This window comes from Oncorhynchus clarkii, chromosome 11, assembly GCF_045791955.1.
Source record: "Oncorhynchus clarkii lewisi isolate Uvic-CL-2024 chromosome 11, UVic_Ocla_1.0, whole genome shotgun sequence".
NCBI lineage: Eukaryota > Metazoa > Chordata > Actinopteri > Salmoniformes > Salmonidae > Oncorhynchus > Oncorhynchus clarkii.
Window position 1 is genome coordinate 15,239,470 of NC_092157.1, and position 22,392 is coordinate 15,261,861.

The 22,392-nt window shown below is 42.1% G+C and overlaps 2 protein-coding genes across 6 annotated transcripts in view; both read left to right on the forward strand.

Moving 5' to 3' along the window:
• LOC139420252 (spermatogenesis associated 13) overlaps positions 1–3,434 on the forward strand; it is a 30,303-nt gene extending 26,869 nt beyond the window's left edge. For all 5 annotated transcript variants that reach the window (XM_071170124.1, XM_071170122.1, XM_071170127.1 and 2 more), the window contains 2 exons: positions 2,501–2,575; positions 2,682–3,434. In XM_071170124.1, the coding sequence (XP_071026225.1) occupies positions 2,501–2,575; positions 2,682–2,869 (263 nt within the window). In that variant the 3' untranslated portion in view covers positions 2,870–3,434. The remainder of the gene's footprint in view (positions 1–2,500; positions 2,576–2,681) is intronic.
• A 7,289-nt stretch (positions 3,435–10,723) lies between these two features.
• On the forward strand, positions 10,724–17,771 carry LOC139420538 (transmembrane serine protease 7). Its single transcript, XM_071170733.1, has 17 exons — positions 10,724–10,874; positions 10,989–11,119; positions 11,264–11,331; positions 11,423–11,613; positions 11,690–11,725; positions 11,851–12,079; positions 12,183–12,307; positions 12,945–13,051; positions 13,136–13,242; positions 13,631–13,767; positions 14,029–14,136; positions 14,249–14,356; positions 15,707–15,823; positions 16,494–16,686; positions 16,942–17,210; positions 17,292–17,428; positions 17,604–17,771. The coding sequence occupies exons 1-17, from the start codon at positions 10,739–10,741 to the stop codon at positions 17,769–17,771; spliced, it is 2,367 nt and encodes a 788-aa protein (XP_071026834.1). The 5' UTR covers positions 10,724–10,738.
• The last annotated feature ends 4,621 nt before the right edge of the window (positions 17,772–22,392 follow it).

Below are 22,392 nucleotides of genomic sequence, written 5' to 3' on the forward strand. Positions count from 1 at the left end.
AGTGGAAAAGGATGGAGAGACTGATGAGGGAAGTGGAAAAGGATGGAGAGACTGATGAGGGAAGTGGAAAGGGAAGACTGATGAGGGAAGTGGAAAAGGATGGAGAGACTGATGAGGGAAGTGGAAAAGGAAGGAGATACTGAAGAGGAAAGGGGTGGCGACTAGAAGGGGTGTTTCCCATGTCTCCTTCATGTAGCCTAACTCTTAAACACACACATTCATGCAAAAATGTTTTGTATACTATCATGTTCAGCTATAATTAGTATGCTTTAACTGATTAAACACAAATACAAATACTGCCGTTCAAAAGTTTGGGGTCACTTAGAAATGTCCTTGTTTTTGAAAGAAAAGCACATTTTCTGTCCATTAAAATAACATCAAATTGATCAGAAATACAGTGTAGACATTTCTAATGTTGTAAATGACTATTGCAGCTGGAAACGGCTGATTTTTTATGGAATATCTACATAGGTGTACAGAGGCCCATTATCAGCAACCATCACTCCTGTGTTCCAATTAGCACGTTGTGTTAGCTAATCCAAGTTTATCATTTTAAAAGGCTAATTGATCATTAGAAAACCCTTTTGCAAATATGTTAGTGTAGTGTGGTTCATTCTGCGTTGTGTACTTTTAATTACGACGCTGCCACAACTGGAGGTCTGCTAGTTGAATTATTTTTATTTGCCCTGCGCACGAAGAGACAACACACATTATGTTAACCCTTGGCGCAGTCATAGCTCTCAGGCACCTTGCTATGCCGAAGGTCAGGCAAAAGAGAACAATAAGGGGGTACGGAAATACAGATAACCCGCGATGGGCCTAACCAAAATATACACAACTTTTACAATCACATGTATGTACAATGTTGATATGAAAAAGTGTTTGTACACCAAAGAATAACATTAGCTATGCAGCTGTAATTAAATTAAAAAACACACTGAATGATTATTATTATCAAATTATTAACATCCCCCCCTTGACCTGGCCTATTTGAATTGGTCCTTGTGTGTAACTTGGTGCATAATCTAGGGGAAGAACATCACACTGCTACATTAGCACAGCTGAAAACTGTTGTTCTGCTTAAAGAAGCAATAAAACTGGCCTTTAGACTAATTGAGTATCTGTAGCATCAGAATTTGGGAGATTACAGGCTCAAAATGGCAAGAAACAAATAACCTTTTCTGAAACTCGTCACTTTTCTTGTTCTGAGAAATGAAGGCTAGAGAAATTGCCAAGACTCTGAAGATCTCGTACAACGCTGTATACTACTCCCTTCACAGAACAGCGCAAACTGGCTTAAACCAGAATAGAAAGGAGGTGGCCCCGGTGCACAACTGAGCAAGAGGAGAAATACATTAGTATCTAGTTTGAGAAACCGACACCTCACAAGTCCTCAACTGGCAGCTTCATTAAATAGTACCTGCAAAACACCAGTCTCAACGTCAAGTGAAGAGGCGACTCCGGGATGCTGGCCTTCTAGGCAGAATTGCAAAGAAAGAGCCATATCTCAGACTGGCCAATAAAAATAAAAGATTAAGATGGGTGAAATAACACAGACACTGGACAGAGGAACTCTGCTTAGAAGGCCAGCATCCTGGAGTTGCCTCTTCACTGTTGATGTTGAGACTGGTGTTTTACGGGTACTATTTAAGGAAACTGCCAGTTGAGGACTTGTGAAGTGTCTGTTTCTCAAACTAGACACTCCAATGTATTTGTCCTCTTGCTCAGTTGTGCACCGGGGCCTCCCACTTTCTATTCTGGTTAGAGCCCGTTTGCTGTTCTGTGAAGGGAGTAGTACAAAGCGTTGTACAAGATCTTCAGTTTCTTGGCAATTTCTTGCATGGAATCACCTTAATTTCTCAGAACAAGAATAGACTGACAAGTTTCAGAAGAAAGTTATTTGTTTCTGGCCATTTTGAGCCTGTAATTCAACCCACAAATACTGATGCTCCAGATACTCAACTAGTCTAAAGAAGGCCAGTTGTATTGCTTCTTTAATCATCACTACAGTTTTCAGCTGTGCTAACATAATTGCAAAAGGGTTTTCTAATGATCAATTAGCCTTTTAAAATGATTAACTTGGATTAGCTAACACAACGTGCCATTGGAACACAGGAGTGATGGTTGCTGATAATGGGCCTCTGTACACCTATGTAGATATTACATTAGAAATCTGCCGTTTCGAGCTACAATAATAATGTCTACACTGTATTTCTGATCAATTTTATGTTATTTTAATGGACACAAAAACAAGGACATTTCTAAGTGACCCCAAACGTCTGAACGGTAGTGTATATATTTTTCCAGTTTTTTTTGTGTGGTTATTGTATAAGCTCTTGTTTTCAACCTCACCTGCAAACTGTTTTCTGTACTGTTTTCTTTCACTTTTCTTCTTTGGTTTCGAATAAATAAAATCTAAAACCATTCCCGAGGAGAACGTTTAAGTAAGTCCATGTTGAATGACATTGGGTTGACTGGTATTTTTAAAATTTCATGACAGGAATGAAGATCAGTGAAACGCAGAGAAAACAAGCAATCTTCAATGCAAGAAGATCCAAACAAGGGAAAATGAAGAGTAAGCAAGCAATCATACTTCTGTGTTCTTACAATTGCTGTGGTGTTGGATTTAGTGAAATACTCTTATTATTGCAAATAATGTTTAAAACGTTGTTTATTCTCAGCCATAGGCTACTCTGGCTCTGTCCCGCCCCACCACCACCACCACCAACCCCTGCATCCAATTCACCAGCGCCATGTTACTGTGCCAACCAGTGTGCCTCAGCAGCAGGTGTTCACATTGGCCGAGCCCAAGCGAAAGCCCGCCCACCTGTGGTACACCTTCACCCGACATGCCTTGTTCAGGAAGTGAGGATCTCGCCCTGAGGACTCAGAGAAAAACATAATTATGGACCTACATATTTCAGCATAGTATCTGTGCATGTACTACTTTGTGTTTTATCAATGTGTTTGTGTGCCTCTTAAAGTGTATGTATATTTTGTTGTGGTCTTGTGTGCATTATGTCTGTTTGGTTTCTATTTGTGTCTATTCAAATCTGTGCCTGCAAATTGGGAGAGATTTCCCATAAGTGTTAATATGCTTACAGACGGACTCCCTCCATGTGCTGGTGTGGTAAAGATGCTACTTTTTGTAGGTCTGAGGTTCCCAACCGTCCAACACAAACCTGTATTCATGTAATTATGACCACAATGTGCAGCACATTTTAGCTTTTCAATTAGGAGTTGAGTACTTACCTGCTACCTTGGTTTTAGTTCATTTCTCTGAGGCTGGTCCCTGTTGGAGTTGGACTGCTAGTGAAGGCACAAGTGGCTCTTCTGAGAGCTGAATGCCCAGAGGACAGTCTACACATGCATTTGCACATTCAGTAACCCTGTTAACACTGTTGTAAATAAACTCTTTTACTAAAAGTACCAAATACAAGTAGTGTACTTCTCAATTTTATTGGTTGGTTGTGAGAAATGTATCTCTCAAAGATATGTAACATATGCTGTAATCATATGAATTATATCATAGAATTCTGTCAACATGAATGAGGGTCGTCACTAGTTACCACAGCCACAAAGTTATAAACCCGCCTATGTCTACAATTTATCTTATACCTAACCTTAAATTAAGACCAAAAAGCAAATGTTAGGTTATATCGTAAAGAAAGTATATTAACAATGTATACTTTGTGGCTGTGGTAACTAGTGGAAACCCTGAAGGAGCCCCAGCTAGTCGCTGTTTCCTCACCTGTGCGGTCGGATCTGGTTACATTCACCTGGCGGCTCAGCGTAGATAGCGAGACGCCCCACAGCAGCACGGTTTAACCAGTACACAGGGGTGCTGCTTTTTCCATCTTTATATTTTACATCTTAGAGTGGAACAGTAGAAATGACCGATCTCAGTCAGAAGCGAACAATCGGATGATATGAGAGGCGCGAAGTAATGTCCCTTTGCCGGTGTCATGGGGACAGAGCGCGAGCTGACGAGCGGAGATGACAGAGATGGCAATGCCGGAGACACTGCCAGTGTAAGTATAGCATATTATTGGAATATTATTACCTGCTGTTGGTGAATGGGAATAATTCGATTGTTTAATTAACAACCAAAACAAGTGACGAGTAAAACTGTAATTTTGTTGTCATATCACCCGAGAAGCCTATGAGTTGGAATGATTACGCACTTTTCGTCTCCATAAAATTAGCTTTAAGTACCTTAATAGAGAACGTAGGTTTTAGGCATACACTAAAATAAAAACGTGTACAGTGTGTGACTGACTATGTGACCACTTGGTTACAGCGACACCATTCTTCTGAGGACACCCAAACCAGTGTCCACAGTAATGCCCAAGAGCCTTTGCTGTAGCCCTGCTTGGGATCTTTAGCCTATATTGACTATTGGTTGAGACTCAGGACCCGTTAGGGAAGACTATGTCAGGGTGGGAAATTGGACATGTGAATTGGTCCAAGTTGGAGGTAGTAATGTATTTCGGTTATAGTTTATTGAGTGGCATGAATACATCACACCAAAAGCTTGCTTTTATGGCTATTTTCAAACAAATTTCCTGCAATTATTTGTGGTAATGATTTATCTTCACTACTTGGACAATTGATTTAATTATTAAATCTATGCAAATAAATTATATGAATTGATAGTTCAGCCCTTTGTTTTATTTTATTCTGTAATAGGAATATTTTAACCATGTATTCAAGCTAATCAAATCAAAGTTTAGCGCTGTCCGTTTAAAACAACGAAGGGCGCGCCAATCTTTTAAAATAACCATCATCAAGATATGTTACCTAATATTCCTACTCATCACATTATTATTATTATTATTATAAATAGTAGATTATCACTTCTCACAATGGTGCTCGTTTAGCAAAGGTAGATCAAAGCTGAGTCAATGTCTTGCAAGATCACACAACGATTAATTCGTATTTTATATAACAGAACCTAATAGCATAGCAGGCCAATAACACCACTGTTACACCAAAAACACCTAATTTCTAATGAGATTTTAAGATGGTTAGCTGAAGCTGAATAGTCTAAAAAATATAGAATGCGCCAAAACCCAGAGCCACTATGCAGGATAAATGGTTTAATTGAAACAAAATGCAAGAAATGCTAATAGTTAACATCATCCACTCTAATTGTCTCACGAAACAGTAACTCGGGAAGATGGAAATGCTGATTCCCATGAAACTGATTGAGATCAATCAAAAGATTGGCATGGAGATGCAGTTTCACCGGTAAAACGTGAATATTTAGCATTCACAATTGCCAGTGATAATGGATAATGGGTATTAAAAATATAACATTTTCTTGAGGCTATATGTGTGGGCATAGGCAGACGCATTTTATGCAGATTTTTGACTACATCTGTCCTTACAAACTTTGAGAGAATGGTGACGTCATATACATATTTTTTGCGCTACACCATTGCAAGTAAGATTTTTGGTAGGTCTGTAGGCAGGGGTGTCTGTGTGCTGCATGTGTTCCCCGCAAACTGCAACCATCACGTGCTCATTATGAACAGGGTTTCTTCTCCATTTACATTGTGTCATAGCCTACACTGTAATTCATTAAACTGGATCATTTTACCGCACCAGCATTGCAATCCAATGCATGCACGATTTTTGGAATAAACGGAGATATATTGCGGGGCTGTAAAACATTTTGGGGCTGTGCTGCAGAAGGCTATAATCGGTCCACTAATACAGGACTGAAGGCCCAGTGTACTACTTTTGTAAGATTTTTTTTTCTCGCGCTACAGACCGCTATATAGGACTAGTAAAGGCCCAGTGTACTACTTTTGTAAGATTTTTTTTTCTCGCGCTACAGACCGCTATATAGGACTAGTAAAGGCCCAGTGTACTACTTTTGTGAGTATTTTATTTATTTATTTTTATTAATATACTTTTTTAAATTCAGATTTTTCAGGGGTGCTGCAGCACTCCTACTTCCCACGACTATGGTCGTTTCCATGGAGAGAATCTACACCCCCATTTATCTCATGGTGGATTAAGTTCCACGCACAGGATGGGATGACGCCACATGAATAATGCAGAGCATGAGCGTTTTGGAGCCGATGGGGTTACTGAGACATTAAAACAGAATACATACAGGTACTACCTTATGCAACCCGTTACATATGGGTTTTCCATGTGATCCAGCCTAAGGATGGATCAACATTTACATAATGAGTACCTGAGTACCTGGAGGAAATGGGGAAGGGTCATGCTTTTTCAGTTTCAGTCAAGGAGGCTTTAGTCTTTTTTAAAATCTAGTCCAGGGAAGGGTCATGCAATTTGTAATTGATTGAATGTCTATATGTCTCAGTGTTTTAGTATTAGTTGCTTATTAGACTATACATCGATGGGTGCCTGATGCCGCACCTCATCTGACTCTCCGCTGGGCGCACAATGTCAAGTGTGCCTATAGGCTATTTAGTGTGGCCTCAATCAAATGATCCAAAGCCTGTAGGTTATGAAGTGCATGCTCGGAGAAGTACAGAGCAAAGTTATATTTCTAAGAGAGCTGCTGGGATGGTGTAAATAAAACTAGGCTGCATTACACATAACAATGGATATTCCAACCCCGAGCCTTGGTCTGCTCTGCTCTTGCTGATCAAAAACTGTTTTGTGGGCTGCCTAACCAATGGCTGTGCTGTGTAGGCTTACAGGGGCAGTTCAGGATGAGATTCAAAGGCTCCTTCTGAATTTATTTTTGATTAAGTCTAGTCTAGAAAATGCATGCGGACTAGCTTTGCTACTACTATAATTGATTTTATTATAAACAATATGTTTCTTGCCTGTGATGTAGGCCTATTTATCAGAGTTATTGACCTCACAATAAACCAGATTTGAGTAATTTACTTTGGTGCTGAAACCTGAAGCAGCAGCTGTGGCACAATCAATCAGAAATGGACAGCTTGTGGTGCTGAAAGTAGTCAAATTCGACTAAGCATAATTAATTTGAACTGTCTTCATTTTAGTTAAACTTTACTAACAACAAGAGGGCTTTGTGTTGCAGCCTATTTCTTTCTATTTAAAAAATATGGGTAGGCCTACCTGTTTGACAGATTAAATTAGGCTATAGGCTGCTATAGCCATAGATTTGTAGGTTACCAACATAATTAGAGCAGTAAAAATAAGTGTTTAGTCATTCCCGTGGTATACGGTCTGATATATTACGGCTGCCAGCCAATCAGCATTCAGGGCTCGACCCACACAGTTGACAAAAAGTGATCTGTAACAGCCCTTTGGTCCGCAATGTTTTATGCTAGAAACAAGCTGGAAAATACCTGAAAATACGTGATTCTTATGCATATTGGGATGTCTTGGTTTCGTTTATTTAATATTCAGAGAATTTGCTCATTTTTATTAGGATCCCCATTAGCTAACGCCATAACGTTAGCTAATCTTCCTGGGGTCCAACACCAGTTTAGTAAGACATTACAAACAATTACCAAATAGACAATACAGACAATTAAATTAACTGACAGGAAGCACATTTAACATTCAGTTGATGCTTTCTATTTCCTGTCCAGTCATATGGTCTATCGCATTAGATGTCTTAAAAAATTATTGAAGGTGGATTTAGTTTTTGCCTGAGAAATATGCATTGGTTTAGAGTTCCATTCAGCTATGGCTCTATATAAAACTGTAGATTTAAGTCGATTTGTCCTTGGCTTGGGTTGTCCTAGATGCCCTGAACTTACCTGTCTGGTTTGGTGGTTATGCATGTTGCTATTATGTACTAACTGGCCTGAAAAATACTGTGTGTTTAAAAAAAATCTATACCATTCCTAAAGAAAATAGAAAATAGTAAAAAATAAAGAAAAATCCTTGAATGAGTAGGAGTTCTAAAACTTTTGACCAGTAGTGTGTGTTCTGACCATGATAAAGCTGTGTCCAACATGACACCTATAGTAGTTTTTTTCACTTGCTCTACATACGTTCTATTCATCAACAAATTCAATTGGGGATCATCAACAAGCATATATCTTGAACCAAATACAATACATTTAGTTTTAGAAATGTTCAACATCAATTTGTTCATATCAACCCATTCAGAGACCATTCTTTGTTCACTACTCAGTACATCTGTTAGCTCATTACATTCTGATACTGCGCCATACATTGTAAAGTCATCAGCATACATTACCTCTCTTGCTTTGTTCATTACTGAAGATAAATCATTAGTAAAGAGAGTAGAGAAGTGGGCCTAGGCAGCTTCCTTGAGGAACACCACAGTGTTTATATTTACTGTTTAAAAAGCTACCATTAAAGAACACTTTTTGCCTTCTCCTGGATAGATAGCTTTCCATCCTGGATAGAGCTGCAGACTTAAAACCATAACATTTGAGTTTACCTAGTAACAGTTCATGATCATTTACATCAAAAGAAGCACTGAAATCTAGCAACACTGCACCAACTAACTTCCTGTCATCCATGCTCTTTAACCAATCATCTGTAATTTGTGTAAAGGCCGTACTCATAGAATGCCCTTCTTGTATGCATGCCGGAAACCTGTTATCAGATCATTATATGAGAAATAATCCTGTACTGTAATCTTGTACTGATACAATTTTTTCCAATAATTTACTTAACACAGGCAGCAAGCTTATAGGATGACTATTAGAACCAGTGAATGCAGATCTTTTTCCCTTAGGTAGTGGAATAACCTTTGACTTCTGGGCACACCCCATACATCAACCACTTATTAAAAATATGAGAGATTGGGGTAGATATGTGGGGTTGAGGCTGAGGTTGGATGAGGCTGAGCTACAACCTTCTATAGCCAAGGAGACAAAAAAATGGACTTTGCTTGGGACTGTACAATACATGTTTAAACCCAGATATCTTTTAGGGAAACACTGGTGACCTGTCGTTGGGTTAAGCCACAGAAGAATAACCAGCAGTTAAAACGTAAATGTTTCTGTGTCGGTAGTTCTACGCTGTCTAGGGTGGAAAAGTAGGCCTAATTTTTGAAAGTACTATGCTCAGATTCCTAATAATATCTCAGATTTAATTATTTGCAAACAGGGACAGTTTCGTTGGAAACAAGACACACTGATTTGTCATTGGATAAATATGATAAGAAAGGCACGAAGGCCTATCTCTGTTCAATCTGCAATTTCGGTAATTTGTGTGGTATTAAAAAATATTCTGGTAAAATGTAAAATGACGTAGAATTGCATGAAATGTTTTTTTTTAATCTGACCTGCAAATACGATCATAGATTCACTCAATGTTTTTACTATAAAGGTCTCTCCACCCCTACTCTTGTCCACGGTGGTCTGCGAACCAACAACCTTCTGGCCTGCTGCCCTGTGTGCTATCACAATTCTTCCGTTGCCATATAATGCTTACAGGACGAAGAACAGTTTCTAAAACTGCATATCTAAGGCTCTGGTCTGTACAATAATTGAGGGTAGACATGTTCTCTGCTATCGACTTTATGTTTTAATTATTATTTGGGATATAGGGTAGGGTCACTTTTTAGTTGAGCGTTCATGGAGGGTTTAGGTCAAATATATTTAGCTGAAGGGAGGGCCATTCATTTGAGAGGGACGATTTTCTCAATGTAACCCTTATTAGAAATAACGTTCACTCCCCTGCTACTTTCAGTAGTCAACTCCAGTTTTCCCTACACCGCCATTAAGCACGGGTAAAAATGGAAATGGTTCTGAACATAGGCCATTTGACCAGTCCTTCCTTCCCCACCGTACCCATTGGTTTCCGACCCTCCAGTCCCCAAGAACAGTACTAGTCACAGTGCCTGTTTAGTACGCCTTCCGTGAGAAAAAAAGGTCATATCTATTTGATCGCCAAGTGTCAGGATGACCTAATTGGAGCCATGCCAATTTAATTTTAATATCTGTGTCGTATCATCAACAGAGCACAGACTGTTTAATATATGCAGTATGTACGTAGAGTTGAAGTCGGAAGTTTACATACACCTTACCCAAATGCTTTTAAACTCAGTTTTTCACAATTCCTGACATTCAATCCTAGTAAAAAGTCCCTGTCTTAGGTCAGTTAGGATCACCACTTTATTTGAAGAATGTGAAATGTCAGAATAATAGTAGAGAGAATGATTTATTTCAGCTTTTATTTATTTCATCACATTCCCAGTGGGTCAGAAGTTTACATACACTCAATTAGTATTTGGTAGCATTGCCTTTAAATTGTTTAACAATTGTTGGAAAAATGACTTGTGTCATACACTAAGTAGATGGCCTAACCGACCTGCCAAAACTATAGTTTGTTAACGAGAAATTTGTGGAGTGGTTGAAAAACGAGTTTTAATGACTCCAACCTAAGTGTATGTAAACCTCCGACTTCAACTGTTGCTTATCAAACACAGATATCATGGCAACAAACGGCGCCATGATATCTGCAAATTAAGTGTCACTGTAAGTGTAATTAAACACCATTTGTTACCATGACATCTGTGGTTGATAAGCAACAGTGTACATACATACTGCGTATATTAAACAGTCTGTTGATGATACGATTGAGAGTGTTGGTGACTTACAGTATACTGGCCCACAAAGACAGTGGCACTTTATGCCCTATTTGTTCTGCTGTCTTGCAGTGTGGGGAGATGCTGCTACGTGTTGATGTGCTGTATGATCTCCAGGTTAAGGATGTGACTGTGGAGGTGGCCACGGTTGACCACACCCTCCAGAGGCTGTGTACGAGGTACAACGGCCGCAGCAGAGCCAGACGTATGTCACGCATCAGGACCCAGCTGCCCAGGAAGAGCTGGGCTCCTCTGTGGAACCTCCAGAACCTGACCATCCTCATCACCGTGGTTGTGTTTGTGGTCGTGGTCATCGTGTGGTCACTGCTCTGGGTCTTCATATGTGAGTTAACTTACATGGAGACTCAAACGCAATGTCTTTCTCACATGTACACACAAACATTTTAGTTATCTAAATCTTCTTGAATAGTTCCTTACATTGTATATTTATTCCCAGTTCGCAGGGAGAGCAACAGCGGAGTGTATTTTGCCGGAATGTTCCGTGTTGCCAACGTAGATTTCATCCCCGAGTACCGCCAGGCAGAGTCCCATGAGTTTGTTTCCATGGCAAACAAGATACAGCACGTGGTGAGTGTGAGACGATTTACTGTTTTCTGCAGTGGTCAAATACACTGAGCAAACACACACCCTAAGCTTGGAGCTCTATATCTATAGCGTAGAAATAAAAGTCCTTCATTATGTTCATGGTTACTAAAAGTATCCCCCCCACAGGTGAGCAGTGTGTACAGAATGTCCTCAGTGTCCAAACTCTACAAACTCACCGCCATATCAGACCTCAGGTACACTGTGAATCAGTCAGTGATTGGTTGAATAAGATGTTATAGTGCTTGGTTGGAACAAACCCCTGTACACACATACATCTTCTCACAGTGATAACAAGGGTGGTCTGCTGGTGCATTTCTGGATGGTGTTTGTGGTGCCGAGACTGAAGACCCCAGCCGTGTGTGAGGAGTGTGTAGGAGCTATCCTCAGAGACTCAGTCCTCACCAGCCTGAGGAACAGGTCTTCTGTAGGGTACCTACTGGGCCTGCCCGTAGACATAGATTCCATACTCGTTAATGGTGAGTGTGTGTGTGTGTGTGTAGGTTTGTGTGATCTCTATATATCCTTTGTTGATGTTCTTTTTGTTCTCCTCAGCTGCTCTACGATCAGATTATACATCAATTGCAGCGGGTGAGTTAACTCAATTCATCTGTTTTATTGCCACATTATGTTGAGTATCTTCCTACTTACTAGCATGGCGGTGGTAGAGTAAGAGTACAAGCCAAAGCTCTCGTCTCTCTCTCTCTGTGCTACAGGCTCTCAGTGTGTGGACAAGCTGTATGCCAGCCTGCCAGGCTCCAGTGTTCCCCTAAACGTCTACTCGTCATGGGGAGGTCTGAGCTGCTTCGTCAAGCTGACGTCTACCCCTGGCTCTCTGATCCGCCTCACCATTACCTCCCTGCACATTGAGCCCAGCGACTGTGTCAGTGATGCCCTCACCATGTACGACGCCCTGCTGCCCATGAGGGGGCGTACTCTCTACAGGTGAGTCAGTGTGACTCTGGATGGATCTACGGATGAAGTTGAATAGACAGACAGACTGACAGAACCCCCGACCGAACAGTCTAACTCTGCCCATACCCTGCAGGGTGTGTGAGCCCGTGTCCCAGTCCCTGTCTCTGGTCTCCACGTCCAACGTCATGCTGCTGTCCCTCAGGATGACCCAGGGCAACAAGCACTTCAGAGGACACTTCCAGGCCATCGCTGAGGAACGTAAGACAGATTCTCTGACAATAATACTATACTACTGACAGACTGGTATTTTATCTCGTTGCTGTGCGTCTCCCTACCAGAGCGTGACTGTTGCAGGAATTAAATTGCTCTATGTTTTAACACCCAATTATAATTAGACAGTGTCAATTCATAAGGATTTGTAAGACCCTTATTTTATAGTAATGGACAGAGTCTTAAAGTCAAACAGCAGATTTTATTCACGAGAGTACTACTCCTTACACATTTTACCACAGGTTATAAACTTAAAATGATGTCATTAGTTCCAGTACCTACCCGTGCCATCTCCGTTCTAATACAAAGGCTGCATGGTTCTCACATCGTCTCTTCCTATTAAGATAATATACGACCGAGCCAAGGACATGCTTCTGAAGATAAGCCTTCTGGTGATATAGTTCATTCATTTCTACCAAGGAACAGACAGTCATTGTTCTAATTCTTGATTATATTTACACACATTATATTCAGTACTAAGATTAAAAAGAAAATTCATACATATACAGTAACATAATAGTATTCTGATTAGTACATATACAGTAACATAATAGTATTCTGATTAGTCCGTTCTGATTGAAATGCATACATAATTGGTCATCATTGATAAAAATTCCCTTAACAGTGACTTACGTAGAGATCCAGGCAGAGCCAGATTTCTCTGGTCAGATCACCAGTCCCTTCTACCCCAGCCTAATGCCTCCTCAGTGCTCCTGCATATGGAGGTTTCAGGTATTTAAGTCTATTTGGCTCACATTCACCCCACTGACTAATATTGATGAAATGTCAACAGACGTCACGTGTTGTTGTCCACAGACCCCCCACATTGCTCTGGGAGTGGCTCTGAAGTTCCAGAATTATGTGCTGAAGCTGAAGGACATAGCGGCCTGTGAGCACGGCTGGTGGAAGGTCAAGGAGATCATGTAAGAGTGTGTGTGACTGTCTGTTTTAACCTCAAATCTAAATCAAATCCAACTTTATTTGTCACATGCGCCGAATACAACAGGTGTAGGTAGACCTTACAGTGAAATACTTACTTACAAGCCCTTAACCAACAATGTAGTTCAAGAAAGAGTTAAGAAAATATTTAGCAAATAAAATAAAGTAAAGAATTATAAAAAGTAACATAATTAAATAACAATAACAAGGCTGTGTACAGGGGGTCCTGAGTCAACGTGCAGGGGTAGAGGTTAGTCGAGATCATTTGTAGATGTAGGTAGGGGTAAAATGACTGTGTATGTTGTGTTCCATCTCCAGAACCGATGGACAGATTGATTTGTTATTTGATTGATTGTGTTCTGATGTCCATAGATACTGTGGAAGCTACATAGGCCACACCACAGTGTTCCGTATCCCTGACCCCACCGCTGAGGTGGAGTTTCGCAGCAGCTCCCGGAGCTCTGACCAACCCTTCCAGGCCGAATCTAGTAGCTTCAACATCAGCCAACGTAACAACTTCATGAGGACCTTTTTCTCTGTCTTGCTTCCTTCTCTCACTACTTCCTTACCCATCACCTTCACTGAATCTGCATCTTGTTCATTTATATATTCATTTTAATTTCACTACCATAGTCCTGAGACAGTAGAAGAACCACACTGCTCACTCACCTCTCTTCTACTCTACACCCTGTCTCCCCCGTCCCCTCTCCGCTGTCTCCCCCTTCCCCTCTCCGCTGTCTCCCCCTTCCCCTCTCCGCTGTCTCCCCCAGCGTGTGCAGAGGGCCATTTCCTGTGCTCCACAGGGCTGTGTGTGGAGAAGACCCGACGCTGTGACGGCCTGGACGACTGTCAGGACGAGAGTGATGAGGTCTTCTGCGGTGTGTAAACAGGAATTAACAACAGCATCATACATGCTAGAACTTCAGTATTGACATAAAAAATGTTGTTAAGAACTGATATATTCCTTTAAATTGATATTTTCCTGTTCAGCAAGGCCTAGTAAAAACTGTGGAGGCTCCAGTCCTCTTCACCCACTGTACATCTGCAACGGAGAGAGAGACTGCAATGACGGCAGGGACGAAACCAACTGCACTCTGGGTAGAAAGGAATCCTATCCTGTTTTTATGTGTGTGTACACTATATATACAAAAGTATGTGGACATCCCTTCAAATTAGTGCATTTGGATATTTCTGCCACAACCGTTGCTGACAGGTGTATAAAATTGAGCACAAGGCCATAACATTTTCATAGACAAACATTGGCAGTAGAATGGCCTTACTAAAGAGCTCAGTGGCTTTCAACGTGGCACTGTCATAGGATGCCACCTTTCCAACAAGTCAATTAGTCAAATATCTGCTCTGCTAGAGCCTCTCCAATCAACTGTAAATTCTGTTATTGTGAAGTGGAAACGTCTAGGAGCAACAATGGATTAGTTGCAAAGTGGTAGGCCACACAAGCTCACAAAACTTTGCAACACTCTACCGAGTTCCAAACTGCCTCTGGAAGCAATGTCAGCACAATAACTGTTCGTCGGGAGCTTCATGAAGTGGGTTTCCATGGTCGAGTAGCTGCACACAAGCCTAAGATCACCATTGGCAATGCCTAGCGTCGGCTGGAGTGGTATAAAGCTCGCCACCATTGGACTATGGAGCAGTGGAAAGACGTCCTCTGGAGCGATGAATCATATTTCAGCATCTGGCAGTCCGACAGACAAATCTGGGTTTGGCGGATGCCAGGAGAATGCTACCTGCCTGAATGTATAGTGCCAACTGTAAAGTTTGGTGGAGGAGGAATAATGGTCTGGGGCTGTTTTTCATGGTTCGGGCTAGGTCCCTTAGTTCCAATGAAGGGAAATCTTAACGCTACAGCATACAATGACATTCTTGACGATTCTGTGCTTCCAACTTTGTGGCAAGGTAGGTAGCCTAGTGGTTAGAGCGTTGGGCCAGTAACCAAAAGGTTGCTGGATCGAATCCCCGAGTTGTACCACTGACTAAAAGTTTGGTGAAGACCCTTTCCTGTTTCAGCCTCCGTGCACAAAGTGAGGACCTCAACCCCATCGAACACCTTTGGGATGAATTGGAACGCCTACTGCGAGCCAGGACTATTCGCCCAACATCAGTGGCCGACCTCAGGAATGCTCATGGTTAAATGGAAGCAAGTCCCTGCGGAAATTTTCCAACATCTAGTGGAAATCCTTCCCAGAAGGCTGTTATAGCAGCAATTAATATTAATTCCCATGATTTTGGAATGAGATGTTTGAGGTGTTCACATACTTTTGGTCATGTAGTGTATGAGAAAAAAGAAGAAACCGGCACACTGCTCTTGCTAGTATCACTGCTCTTTAATAAGCTTTACGTATGTATGTCTCTGTCCATATGTGTGTGTACCACTAATCTGCCATTATGGATGAGTATACTGAGTGTGTGTTCCCTGGTGCTGTACAGAGACGAGCTGCTCTGACCTCAGGTACAGGTGTAACAGTGGGTCCTGCATCCTGAAGAAGAACGCCAGGTGTGATGGAGTCACCGACTGCTCAGACCACAGTGACGAGAGGGACTGTGGTGAGTCCTCAACCGGAACGCAACCACAACATAACCATTCATTTGGTTCATCTCAACCACAACGTGAACATATTCCAATTATGGCAACTAAACCTCAATATAAAAGCACACAAACAAATGATCCAACCTTGTGTCTCAACCACTTTAATCACTACCATTTATCTACAGTTTCAATCAGTCTAGCCAGACCCAAAGAATCCCCACGTGGCTTTGTGTGAGCCTTCCTCTGATTATGTGTATTTACTATGCTGCAGTTATTTAGTGGGGTACTGTAGCTGCTTCCCTGTAGCTCTGTTCTGCCCCCACTGTAATGGCTCTCTGTGTTTGCTGGTAATATGCTGTGATTGGAGCGGCCGAGGCTTTAATCACACACCTCATAGAGCGATCGTTTTTAATCAGACTGCGGCAGACCAGTTTGTCATAGAAGTGACTCAGCACACGTGTACCGTACTTTACTACACACAGACAAACAGTTACTTTACACACACACACACACACACCAACATACATTTATATACACACACACACAGACAGAGATATTCATACAAAACACACAAAAACACAATGTACACATAAGAGACCTGCATGTGTACACACACACACACACACACACACACACACACACACACACACACACTTTCCAAAGTTTTATTAACGATCTGCATCACAGCCTGTGGCCGGTCCTCTACTGTGAAGAAAGTAGACTCGACCTCGGGTCTTCGGGTGGTCGGTGGAATCAATGCCCTGGAGGGGGAGTGGCCATGGCAGGTCAGCTTGCACTTCTCTGGCTACCTGTACTGTGGAGCCTCTGTCCTCTCTTCTGATTGGCTCATCTCAGCAGCACACTGCTTCAGCAGGGACAGGTGTGTATGCAGTCTACAGACTGACTGACCACATTATGATCCTGTTATAACTACTGTACTGAATAGAAGTGGACCAGGTACACACTGATACCAGATTGACCCCAGCCCAACATCATCATCCACATGCAACTTTTCTCTGGCAATGACAGTAATGAACAAAATTAGCTTTTCACTTCATTGAATACAGTTTATTTACATGATCCCTGTTCAGCCATAACCTTTGACCTCTAACCACTTTCTCTTGACGCTCCCCAGGCTGTCAGACCCACGCCAGTGGAGTGCCCATCTGGGTATGCTGTACCAGGGTAGTGCCAGGCACGTGGCAGAGATCCAGCGCATCGTTGTGCACGAGTACTACAACAGGCTGACCTTTGACTATGACATCGCCCTGCTGCAGCTGAGGAGCCCCTGGCCTCCCTCCCTCAACTTCCTCATCCAGCCCGTGTGTCTGCCAGCCACCTCACAGACCCTCACACATGCACACCGCTGCTGGGTCACAGGATGGGGGTACCGCTCTGAGGAGGGTGAGAGACAGAACCATGGATATACAGAGTTTGGTGTACAAGAATCTCACATACAGAGATAATGTTCCCTTCTATCCTCAGATAAGACCCTTCCCACAGTGTTACAGAAGGCAGAGGTTTCTGTCCTGGATCAGAGTGAGTGTAAGAGGAGGTACGGCCCCGTCTCCCCCCGCATGCTGTGTGCCGGAGTCCCCTCTGGACAGCGGGACGCCTGCAGGGTGAGTGGCCCACAACCACCCTCAGACTTAGTGTGCTCCTATTCCCCTATGCCCTTTACATTAAGTGTACCATTTAGCCCTCTTTCTTAGTATGTCCTTATCGTCTATTGCCCTTATCCCCTTTACCCATAGGCCCTAATCCTTACCCTTACTGTGCCCTTTTTGCCCTCCCCAGGGGGACTCAGGGGGTCCTCTGTCGTGCTGGGCCCCAGGCTCAGAGGGGCGATGGTTCCTCACAGGAATCGTGAGTTGGGGGGCGGGGTGCGGCAGACCCAACCTACCAGGCGTCTACACCCGTGTCAACAAGTTCACCACCTGGATCCAGAGCCACATTGTCACCTGAGTCAATTTCAACACCCTTTATTTCATAGTCCTATTTCAACTGGTATTTACTACGAAATTACAATGTGTACTTTCTGGTGTCTACTTCAATGAATCCCATATAAAATGTAATTACTATCTATACCATCTATATCATCTTCGAAAATACCAGGTAATGAGTGGACAGTATGTAAAGCTGTTACAGGAATGAAGATCAGGAGAGATTGACACAAGTTAGACGCAGCACTGGTCCCCTTCAGCCAATCAACCCTAACCACAAACATACAGTGTAAAAAAATAGATATGTGTTTGGTTGACCCAAATGTTGCATTAGATCTAGCTGAAAGCCACACCCCTAATAAGCCACGCCTCCTGAAAATAGCATAAAAAATACCCAGCTCCATATCCAACCCAGCGCATGGTTACCAAATTGGGTGGTTTTTAACCTAGACATTTTTAGAGCGTAGACCTAAACCATATGGCCTCCAAATCTCTCTGTCTCTGTATGTCTAGCTCTATACTGGCTCTAGCCTAGGCCGCCTGCACTATCATTTAGGTACTATGTGCATTCCTGGTAATATACTTGAGTCCCCTGTGGAACTGCTCGTACGTAAAGCATCCTCTATTCAGGCTGTGAAGGCGTCATTTTCCTCCTTAACTACCTTTTTTAACTGCCTGTTCAGGGGCCTGTTCAGGGGCAGAACGACAGATTTGTATCTTGTCAGCTCAGGGTTTTGAACTTGCAACCTTCCGGTTACTAGTCCAACGATCTAACCACTAGTCTGCCGCCCCTTTAATGACGAGAAGGCAGAGAAAACAGGGGAAATATGCATACTTTCGTCATGAAACAATTTTCCACCACTTTCCACCATTTTAGCATTTTCTGACAATTTAGGATGTTGCACATCCATGGCTGAAACTGCTGCCTGGGCTACACTGGCTCAGCTATATACTGTACTCTATGTAACAGTAACTGATATGTTGTTGAGTCATCACTTTAACAATAAATATTCCATGAAAAAACTGCTTCTCGGAGACTAAATTTCCCCCTTAATGTTGAGTACGCTATTTGTCATTTATTAGGCTACAACTTTGTAACTCATAAATCCTTATAGAGGTACTAAGGGACAGTTCAAAATGTACTGGGCAGGTGGGGCTGGTCCAAAATAGGGGAGGGTTGTCTATCTTACTTTTTGGTTTTGAGGAAGGATGTGTGATTTATTTATTCCTTCCTGTTTATAAGCTCAAACAGGAAGTACCAGTGATGCACGGAAGTGGTCGAACGAAGCAGACGCGAGGCTACAAGACTGTTTTGCTAGTACAGACTGGGATATGTTCCGGGATTCATTCGATAACATTGAGGAGTTTACCACAACAGTCACAGGCTTCATCAATAAGTGCATAGATGATGTCGTCCCCACAGTGACTATAAGAACATATCCAATGACATGGACGCACACAAGATGTTCCGCTACAAACTTGCAAAATATAGGAGGAAGGTGGAATCCTATGACACCGGCTACGACGCTCGTTGTATATGGCAGGGCTTGCAGACGATACCAGATTACAAAGGGAAACCCAGCCATGAGTTGCCCAGCAATAAAGAACTCCCAAACGAGCTAAATGCCTTTTATGCTCTCTTTGAGGAATATAGCACTCTGCCTTGTGTGAAAGCCCCTGTTTTTCCAGATTACTCTGTGGTCTCGCTCTCCGTGGCCGATGTGAGCAAAGCGTTTAACCTGTTATGGCTGCAATCCCGATACCGGGATCGATATGACAACTACAAGTGAAAATAGAGGGCGCCAAAATTCAAACCACAGAAATCTCATAATTACAATTCCTAAAACATACGTGTCTTATATCATTTTAAATCTATTTTGGTTGTTAATCCCACCAAAGTGTCCGATTTCAAATAGGCTTTTCAGCGAAAGCACTACAAGCGATTATGTTAGGTCTCCACCAAACCACAATAAGCATAGCCATTTTCCAGCAAAATATAGCATTCAGAAAAAAACAGAAATAAAGATAAAATGAATCACTAACCTTGAATTATCTTCATCAGATGACACTCATAGGACTTCATGTTACACAATACATGCATGTTTTGTTTGATAAAGTTCATATTTATATAAAACAAAAATCGGAGTTTACATTGGCGCGTTAGATTCACCAGTTCCAAATACATCAAGTGATTTTGCATAGCCACATCATTCAACAGAAATACTCATTATAAATGTAGATGATAATATAGTTATACACATGGAATTATAGATATACCTCTCTTTAATGCAACCGCTGTGTCAGATTTCAAAAAAACTTTCCGGAAAAAGAAATGCATGCAATAATCTGAGACGGAGCTCAATTTAAAAACACCACAGCCGCAAAGATGGCGTCAACATAAACAAGATATTACATGATAAATATTCCCTTACCTTTGATGATCTACATCAGAAAGCACTCCAGGAATCCCAGGTCCACAACAAATGTTTGTTTTGTTCGAAAATGTCCGTTATTTATGTCCAAATACCTTCTTTTGTTAGAGCATTTGGTATACATATCCAAACGCTAATTCTGGTCAGCGTTATATCGGACAAAAAGTGATATTACCGGTTGAAGAAACATTTCAAACTAAGTACAGAATCAATCATTAGGATGTTTTTAACATATAGCTTCAATAAAGTTCCAACCGGAGTATTCCTTCTAGTCTTCGTGAGCCATGGAACGCAAGTGGGTACCATGAGGAAAAAGCACAATCACAAAATGGCTGCTTGATGGACAGCTGATATATTCTGCTCTCATTCACTCCCACAACAACATACAGGGCTACAGGGCGTAGCACTCACAACTGTAATTATGAAGTGCTTTGAAAGGCTGGTCATGACACACATCAACACCATCATCCAGACATCCTAGACCCACTCCAATTCACATATCGTCCCAATAGATCCACAGATGACACAATCTCAGTTGCACTTCATACTGCCCTCTCCCACCTGGACAAAAGAGGAAAAAACTATGTGAGAATGGTGTTCATAGACTACAGCTCAGCGTTCAACACCCGGTTCCCCGAAAAGCTCATCACCAAGCTATGGACCCTGGGAATGAACCCCTCCCTCTGCGACTGGATCCTGGACATCCTGAAAGGCTGGCCCCAGGTGATGAGGGTAGGCAATAACACTTCCGCCACAGTGTACCTCAACAAGGGGAACCCTCGGGGGTGTGGGCTTAGTCCCCTCCTGTACTCCCTGTTCACCCACACTGCATGGCCGCACACGACTCCAACACCATCAAGTTTCCTGTTGACACGACATGGTAGGCCTGATCACCGACGGCGATGAGTCAGCCTACAGGGAAGTCAGAGACTTAGCAGTGTTGTGCCAGGACAACAACCTCCCTCAACTTCAGTAAGACCAAAGGGCTGACCCTGGACTATAGGAGAAAGAGGGGAGAGCACACCCCCATCCACATCGATATAGTTTTCTGTTCCCAAAACTAGAATCTGTTACGGACAGAGTGGGCTAAGTTTTGTAGACTTTACCCTTTTCCAAAGTAAAATAAATTGCGTTGTTTAGGAGTGCAAAAACAAATTGAGTTATTACACACGTATACTAAAACCAACTAGCAAGATCCTACTGGCATGCTACAAATGTGCCAATAGGATCTTGCTAGCTCATGCTTGATCTGCCCATGACTCATTTGTCTCCATTTGAAACGATGGGCTGTGCCCTATTTTGGTTAAGTTAAAAACATCTAGCCGCTACAGAGGTTGGTGCGGACAGCCCAGTACATCACTGGGGCCGAGCTCCAGTTCTTTGTTTCTGGCCATTTTAAGCCTGTAATCGAACCCACAAATGCTGATGCTCCAGATACTCAACTTGTCTAAAGAAGGCCAGTTTTATTGCTTCTTTAATCAGGACCACAGTTTTCAGCTGTGCTAACATAAAATGATAAACTTGGATTAGCTAACACAAAGTGCCATTGGAACACAGGAGTGATGGTTGCTGATAATGGGCCTCTGTACGCCTATGTAGATATTCCATTTGTAATTTAATTTATGTGTGGCATAAACACAACCAGTCAAAATGTGTTAATCTGATCAGGCTACTTCAAAAGTCTCCTGTAGGCTACCTGCACATGTTCATCTACGACACTTATATATTTTCCAGGGTCCAAACTGCCCACCTGCCATGCGATGAATGGAAAGAGACATCTATTACAAAACAATAAAAAGTTTAATGACATTTGGAGATTGTCAAGCCAAACCTTCGTATATGAGTAGGGAGGGATGTAATTTCTGTTTGTCAAGATCGACATGCTCTATTTGATTGTGGTGTGGAGAATGCAAACCATGATTAAATGCTTCAAGTCGGTAATATGTTTGCAGCGTTGCTTATTGGTTGTGTGGTGCATTGACACAGAAACCTGTTTGTGAAATTCATTGCATGCATTTTATATAATTACAAATATGGCATCAGAATGTTCATCTGATTTCCTCCTAGCTGATTACTGTCTGCAACCCGCTCTGATTGTGAAGTAATGAAACAGACAGGGAGAAGAGAGCTCCTCAACCTTCTGGGCTGTAGCCCAGCGTGGCATCGACTGTCCCACGTCGATGGTGACATCCACCTAAACACCAAGTTGCT